Below are 7,970 nucleotides of genomic sequence, written 5' to 3'. Positions count from 1 at the left end.
AGGGTTGCCGATCAATGTTTCTACTATCGATGCGTAGCCCCTTTTACGACACCCAGTGATGTCACATTACTGCGTCCAGCTGTACTAATCGTCAACGGAAGGTGTGTTCGGAGAACCGGATTAGCGAGCTCACGGTTAGCGCGATGATTTGATCTTGGATGTAGTAGCGACGTACGAAGAACGGGCCCCAGGATCACGCGAAATCGTCAACAATCAAATCCAGCTAACTTACTTAGCGAGGTACAAAGAACGGACCCTTGCTCAAGTTGAACTCAACTCAGGCTAGGGTTGATGTTTATGTAATACCATTTCATGCCACAAGATGGCGCAGTGAGGCAGTATGACCCTAATTTAACTACACATGTCAATTAAGACACCTTTGTATTTGCAATGGTGGTCTGCAGAATCCACTCATAAAACTCATCGTATGGTCATGAAAGTTTTTGTTATATTTTTGCAAATGTAAAAAAAAAAAAAATCAATCAACCAACCAAAACAACAACAACAAAAAAAAAACGCTTAAAGTGACTGAGATGAAGCTATTTGTCAAAGAGAACACTATATTTTGCCTTTGAGGGCTTTGGGCATACATGTTGACAACATTTTGTGTTTGCAGCATTACTCCCACGCCTCTGGGTGAAGGTAAGAGCACCACAACCATCGGTCTGGCACAAGCCATGGGTGCTCACATGAAGCTCAATGTGTTTGCTTGTGTCCGACAGCCTTCTCAGGGACCCACATTCGGCATTAAAGGTGAGTTTCGAAAGAGTGTAAACTCAGGAGATGTTGCCCATGTTTACTACAGGGACATATTCATGTATGTTTTATTTATTTCTTTATCCTTTTGTTTGCAGGCGGTGCTGCAGGAGGTGGATATTCTCAAGTTATTCCAATGGAAGAGGTACAGCATCGCTTTTCTGACACTGTGCTTTTTTTTTCTAAAAGTTCAAAGAAAGCAAAATATTTAATTGATTATTTTGATTTTTCAGTTTAATCTCCATCTCACCGGTGACATTCATGCCATCACAGCTGCCAATAACTTGGTGGCTGCTGCTGTCGATGCCCGCATATTCCATGAAGCAACACAGTCTGATAAGGTGGGTTCTCATTTCTGTCATTGGTGTATAAAAAGTACACTTCCTCTAACTTATCTAATGAGTCACCACTATAATCCATCTCTGCCTGTGAATATCTAGGCTCTGTATAACCGTTTGGTGCCACTCAGTGGAGGAGAGAGGACGTTCTCCCCGATCCAGATCAACAGACTCAAAGTAAATGATCAAGTTGCAGCACGTGTAAGCTTTGATTTAGATGTGCACAGGTCACTTCTGACACCGAGGTTTTCTTCTTTGGTTTAGAAACTGGGAATACAGAAGACTGAGCCCTCTGCTCTCACTGAGGAGGAGATCAACCGCTTTGCCCGCCTGGACATCGACCCAAGCTCTGTTACCTGGCAGAGAGGTATGAACAGCATAGAGGTCTCCGCCTCAGCAGGTCTGCTGTGAGTGTATTGTGCGTCTTATACAAATACTTATGATGTCCTTCTGTTTCACTTCAGTGCTGGATACCAATGATCGATTCCTGAGGAAGATCACTATCGGCCAGTCGCCCACTGAAAAGGGATACACAAGAGAGGTAAAGTTGATTATTCTCTAAAGGTGGCAAATTTCTTTCATGGTATCATAAAGCATCATGAAATATACAGAAAGCAGTTGAACCTTTGAGGAAAAGTTGGTTTAATAAACTTAGTTTTAGTGCTGCTTTGCATGACTGGACTGTTGTGTCCTCCAGGCCCAGTTTGACATCACTGTGGCCAGCGAAATCATGGCGGTGCTCGCCCTCACCAGCAGCCTGGAGGATATGCGGCAGCGCCTGGCTAAGATGGTCGTAGCCACCAGTCGGAGGGGAGATCCCATCACCACCGAGGATCTGGTGAGTGTCGTAAACCCTCCGCTGTGACATGACGTCATGCAGCGTAAGTGCTGTGATAATGATATTCATGAAAATGATGGATTTTTCTCTGTAGGGCGTGAGTGGCGCTCTGACTGTGCTGATGAAAGATGCCATCAAGCCAAACCTGATGCAGACGTTGGAGGTGGGTGAAACACGGTGCCCATGCTAATCCATGCAGCTCCTATGCAGCATGACCACGTTAACAGCATTTCTGTGTAGTTCAGGTCGTTTGATATTGTTGTTGATCAAACTGCTGTTAGTTTTTTTTTTTTTTACTTGCATTAACAGTTTTGTAATAATTCATGTGAGTAATTTGGATCCACAGGGGACTCCTGTGTTTGTTCATGCTGGCCCCTTTGCCAACATTGCCCACGGAAACTCATCAATCCTGGCTGATAAAATTGCTTTGAAGCTGGTTGGACCTGAGGGCTTTGTAGGTAAGCTGAATAGAATCAGTTTGAGCTTTTTTTTAACAGGGTTAGCTTATATTGTAGATGTTAATTGTAAAAGTGATGGAGTCCATGTAATGTCAGTGGATAATAGTAGTCAGTAGTCCTGATGGCTTGGGTTCTGATATACTTTCCTGCTTGTGTCACTTATGTGCAACAGTGACAGAAGCTGGCTTTGGTGCTGACATCGGCATGGAGAAGTTCTTCAACATCAAGTGCCGCTACTCGGGCCTGAGGCCTCATGTTGTGGTGTTGGTGGCGACCATCCGAGCTCTAAAGATGCATGGAGGAGGACCAACAGTAAGTTTCCCCCTGGCCCTGGTGCCACTCCTCAGTTCATTCACTCTGTGAGACGAGCTGTGTTAGCTCAATTCCCCCTTTATTGCGTTTGGCTGCTCCTCGTAAATAGAAGATTTTAGCAGAACATGGGTGGGTGTTCATTGCCAGAGTTATGCCCGAGAATACCAAGTGAGAGAGAGAGAGAGCCCCTCTCTTTGAGATCTTATAGAGCCAAGAGTTGAAATGGGGCATTTAGCACAGTGCGAATTGGGAGCTGTTGGCTAATAGACGATTACTTGTGCACAAAATGGGGAACATTCAATATGAGAATCCACTACTGTAACAATGTGTGTATGATGAGATCAAGCCTTTAAACCCACTTTAAACAAATTTATTTTAAAAGAAAAAAAGCCCCACCAGAGCATTTTCACTTGTCTACAATTTTAAATGTTCACAATTTTCCATTTCCGGAAGACAATTTCAGCACAATTGTCCACAAAATTATGTTTAATCTTTAAATTAAGCATCTTAGTAATCATTAAGAATAAAACACATGGAGGATTACAATAGTCACTGCTGATTACAATTTGAGGATTTATTGAATTAACTAAAACATTTCACATTTCTCTTGTCTCTTTTGTTTAGGTCACTGCTGGGATGCCACTGCCTAAGGAATATGTGGAAGAGGTAATGGAAAAGAATGTGCCAAAACAGTGATAATATTCTTCTAAGGTGCTTTTGATAACATTGTTTATTTATTAGTTTGTGCAGAATGCTTGAGCCATGTCTGCCTACTTTGTTAATCACATTTGATGCAAGCTTTTCAACCTTTAAAGCTTTGCATAACCTTTTACTGAATGTGTTTGTGTACCTCTATGTAGAACTTTAATCTGCTGGAGAAGGGCTGCAACAACATGAGGAAGCAGATCGAAAATGCAAAGCACTTTGGTGTGCCTGTGGTGGTAGCAGTGAATGCTTTCAAGTAAGTGATGGATGGTAATTTAAAAAAAGAATAATAGAATAACATATATAAGAATGTGCACATATGTGGAAAGCATGTTTTTTTTTATTTTATTTTTGTTCATTCATTTGTTGTGCAGGACAGACACGGAGGCTGAGCTGGACTTGGTGTGCACCTTGGCTAAATCTGCAGGAGCATTTGATGCTGTGCGATGCTCTCACTGGGCCGAGGGTGGCGCTGGTGCTGTGGCACTTGGCGAGGCCGTCCAGAAGGCCTCTAGCGCCCCCAGCAACTTCAAGTTCCTGTATGATTTGGACGTAAGGGCTCCGAACTTAATTTTCACCAGTCACTCTTTTAAAACAACACATGATCTGCTTATTTATGACTTAAAATATCTATCTTTGATTCCACTTTAGCTTCCTATTGCTGATAAGATTCGAATAATTGCTCAGAAGATCTATGGAGCAGATGATATTGAGCTTCTGCCTGAGGCCCAACACAAGGTGGCGCTCTACACCAAGCAGGTGAACATCCCTCAGCTGTTGTTTCCTGTCCTGTCAGGCCTGTTTGTTGGCGTCTGCTGTCAGTTGAGATCAATACAATTAAACAGAGCAGAGAGAATAAACCTTTGTAAAGATCCTTCTTTTTTGCCTCTCCTTCAGGGATTCGCGAATCTTCCAGTTTGCATGGCAAAGACCCACCTGTCACTGTCACATGAAGCAGAAAAGAAAGGTGTGCCCAAAGGATTCATCCTGCCAATCAGAGACATCAGAGCCAGTGTGGGCGCTGGCTTTCTGTTCCCGTTGGTTGGCACAGTAAGCTCTAATTCATTTCCCTTCTTTCTGCACCCCAAAAAGTTGATTCTGTTCATCTGGACGTTTTCAGTTGCTCCCTGTCCAGGATGTTACATCCTCATCATTGAAAGACTGTCCACTGGCCTGCAGGTCTAAATAGACTGCAGAGTCCTGGTCTGACGAGTTAGCTCTTCTGTGTTGTGCCATCCTCTTAGCCAGAGGTTGTTTGGTTTCCCTGATGTATAAATCCTGGCAATCCTCCTGGCACAGTGTACTTACTTACTCTGTTTGTGCCGGGGTACCTGATCCTTGGGGTGGATTCATTTTTGGTTCAGCGTGTTTTGGCGTCTAAAAGCCGCAGAGGCACTGTGTTTAGAGAAAATGCATCGCAACTGTTCTGATACTCCTGACACGTAGGGTTTTTACTTAGGCAACAGTTGTCCTTCTCTTCTAGATCTGCTGGAGCTTTCTTTAGGTGCCTACCTAGCTTTGACAAATGTCCAGCTGGGATAACCAAATTTACTCCAGTGGAAATGACCTCACAACCCACTGTTCGTCAGTGGTGCTAGTTACAGTCATTATGCAAATGCACGGTTTATAAAGTTGGGGAAACCTGCAGTCAGGTCAGACTGAAGAAGTCACTTGGATGAGTGACGTAATTTTCTCTCCCACTATAAATGCCACATCCAGATGAACAGAATCAACTTTTTGGGATTTACTTACCTGGACGATTGAGCATGCATCAAGACTTCCTTCTGTAGTTTCATCCCATCTCTAACCGGATCTAGATGAAGCCTTTTCTACACCCACATGTTTTATTATTAGCTGCATCATGGAATAATTAACAAAATAATAATAACTAACAAAAACGCTGTTAGCCTCCTTGTGGAAATGGTAAGAAGAAAAAGCATTGAAAGCTCCACTGGGATTAATTTGACATAATTCAGCAGATTGAACCGAGATACTCAGATACCTATTTTGAAAAGCGGGATCTACCATCCCTTGCATTTCAAGTAGAAAATGTTTGTGTGTGTTTGCAACATGCGTGCATTCAGTGTTATAGTAAACTGGTGCAACCTGTATTCCTACTGCATACAGTTCATTTAAACAGATAGTTTCTCACAGTTTTTTTTTCCTATGAAGCTACTGTGAAGTAGGAAACCCTTCTCAAAAAGTAATAAGAAAATGCAATTTTATGCAGATTTCAAAAACCCTTTGGTTCTGAAAAAAAGAAGTGCAATATCAGCACAAAATAATGTTTATATTCAATAACTAAAAAAGTTGTAAAATGGACCCTTTTATACTTAAAGCTTTATATAAATAGACATCCAGAGTGGAAAGCAGTGCAAATAAATGCAAACACGGCTTCATGACACTCATCTTTTGTCAAGATGGATGTCAGTGTAAGCTGTTTTTATCACATTTAAGCTGAGACTGAATTCTGTGTAATTTATATAAAACACTTAACACAAGTATAAAAAAAGGTGTTTTTTTGTTTTGTTTTTTAGTTCATTTCTTTTGAACCACGGATCTGTTTAGCGTGCAACACAGTTTTCTTTTTCCAAAGTTAAACTTGAGTCTATCCATTGTACAGTCAGATTGAAAGCGCATAGACGTCCGAGCTCCGTATACCGGTTGTTAACCTTAATGTAGGGATGCTTTACAAACATTCAGAGATGAACTTACACACTTAATTCACTTCTCTGGGATAGCTTGCTTGGAGATGAAATGCTGGTTTGGCAGCATGCAGCGAGGCTCCTGATGCTTTCAGTGTAAAGTAACTCCAGACCGCCGACAGGTCTCGCACGCAACAGCTGCTCTATCACGTGACGCATACTGCTTCGACTTGTTAAGGTCACTACCTGGGTTGCGCCATGTAGCAAGTTTTGCAAGGTGCTTTTGTGATAATTAATGGATCGGGTTACATTTTCTATTTCCCCCCGATATCCGATCCAGTAATCTTAAGTCCGGATCGGACTGATACCGATACCGTATATCAGATTGGTCCATCCCTTGTTTTTTCCACCAAATATTCTCACCCAGAGGCTTTTATTAGGAAGTAACAATATGATTAATAAAAAAAACACAACAAAAAATGTGAACTGCGAACAATATAAACACCTTTGTTTGGTAACTGACTTCAATCGTTTAACCAGGTCATCATTGATCACACTGCTCGACAAAAAAATGTTTTGTTTATTACTGGGACATTCAGAGAAGCTCTTAGTCTAGTTTCTTACTCTGATTTCAGATCTGCAATCGTATTCAAACTTATGTCACTGACGTTTCTAGCCAGTCAATCTAGTTATCCTTGGATACTTGGATAACTAAAAAGAAAATGGGGCATGCTACACTAACATTGTTTTCAGATTTGGAGTTGGCAAGTAAAAGTTGTTGAGGGGCAGGTTTAAAAAAAAAAAAAAAAAAAATCAATAAAGCTAAAGCTCCATTCTTTCTCTTTTGGTTTATCCTAGATGCCCACCATCCCTGGCCTCCCCACTCGGCCTTGTTTCTATGACATCGACCTGGACCCCGAGACCGAACAGGTCAATGGACTCTTCTGAGAGAAAAAAAAACAGGTCCTCACACCCTTTGATGGTACGAAACATAGTTAAGACATAAAGCCATGCAGCAGAGTGCATCATCAGCAGATCATAACTGTTTCATTCTTAATGTGTAGACATTAACCCATCAGTCCTCTGAGCGCCAAAGAAATGTGAAGAAGAACCAACTGGAAGCACCTCAAACTCGTCTGCTGTTTTTGTTGTTTCTCATATTAACACTGATGTCTGTAAAGCTGCTGATGATAGATCAGGACAGTCTTTCTCCCTGCTATCAGGCACGTGTTGTTCCGTTATATTGCTGACTGAACATGCACATTTCACATCTCAGATTGCCCAGACTGTATTTACTAACTACTTGTGTATATTTTGTGAGCACCACACCAGAGGCATTTCCTTCAGTTCAGTCTTTAACAAGCTGTGCCCTTCGGATAAAGGTTTTATTACATAAGTAAGTCTTAATAAGAAATGCTGCCCTAAAACAAAATTATAATTTGTTTAATCCCATCTAATTGCATTTATAAAGTCTCCTTTCTCTGTCTTTGTTTTAATTAACACTCGGTAACATTTTTTGAAAAGTCGCCATCATTGCTGTGAAGCTCACTGGCCATGTCATTGTAAAAGCAGTGATTTCCTCATATCTGTGAAATAAAGGCTTTTAAAACAAAGCTGCATGTTCATTTTTTTTTCCAGAGTTTAGTTATTTTCTGCCTTAAACACGCAGATCCTGAGGAGCATAGTGTACAGAAGTTGCCAACTTTCTGCAGAGTCAATTGTTACAGACCTCTAAACTTCATGTAGCCTAAAGATTAGCGCAGCAACAGTGTGTAGAGAGCTTCATGGAATAGGTTTCCATGGCCAAGCGGCTGCATTCAAGTACAAAGCAAAGCAGTCATTATCATTAGAATTTTATGCTCCCAACTTTGTGGGAACAGTTTGTAAAACCAAAAACAGCAAAGCTATCAGAACCAAC

The 7,970-nt window shown here is 41.5% G+C and overlaps 1 protein-coding gene across 2 annotated transcripts in view; it reads left to right on the top strand.

Moving 5' to 3' along the window:
- mthfd1b (methylenetetrahydrofolate dehydrogenase (NADP+ dependent) 1b) overlaps positions 1–7,647 on the top strand; it is a 16,994-nt gene extending 9,347 nt beyond the window's left edge. The window contains exons 12-28 of one of the 2 annotated variants that reach the window (XM_005742806.2): positions 617–753; positions 855–901; positions 990–1,097; positions 1,197–1,271; positions 1,359–1,461; positions 1,559–1,635; positions 1,792–1,932; positions 2,027–2,095; positions 2,279–2,390; positions 2,563–2,702; positions 3,327–3,368; positions 3,563–3,663; positions 3,782–3,959; positions 4,059–4,166; positions 4,305–4,457; positions 6,911–7,034; positions 7,117–7,647. In XM_005742806.2, coding sequence (XP_005742863.1) covers positions 617–753; positions 855–901; positions 990–1,097; positions 1,197–1,271; positions 1,359–1,461; positions 1,559–1,635; positions 1,792–1,932; positions 2,027–2,095; positions 2,279–2,390; positions 2,563–2,702; positions 3,327–3,368; positions 3,563–3,663; positions 3,782–3,959; positions 4,059–4,166; positions 4,305–4,457; positions 6,911–7,000 — 1,681 coding nt within the window. In that variant the 3' untranslated portion in view covers positions 7,001–7,034; positions 7,117–7,647. Of the gene's footprint in view, positions 1–616; positions 754–854; positions 902–989; positions 1,098–1,196; positions 1,272–1,358; positions 1,462–1,558; positions 1,636–1,791; positions 1,933–2,026; positions 2,096–2,278; positions 2,391–2,562; positions 2,703–3,326; positions 3,369–3,562; positions 3,664–3,781; positions 3,960–4,058; positions 4,167–4,304; positions 4,458–6,910 lie in introns of both variants that reach the window. The other variant, XM_013913289.1, reaches the window with a different exon arrangement.
- The last annotated feature ends 323 nt before the right edge of the window (positions 7,648–7,970 follow it).

The sequence above is a fragment of the Pundamilia nyererei genome, unplaced genomic scaffold (genome assembly GCF_000239375.1).
Source record: "Pundamilia nyererei isolate P.nyererei 1_Seehausen unplaced genomic scaffold, PunNye1.0 scaffold00123, whole genome shotgun sequence".
Classification (NCBI taxonomy): domain Eukaryota; kingdom Metazoa; phylum Chordata; class Actinopteri; order Cichliformes; family Cichlidae; genus Pundamilia; species Pundamilia nyererei.
The sequence above is the reverse complement of the archived record's forward strand: the minus strand, read 5'-3'. Positions and strand labels throughout refer to the sequence as shown.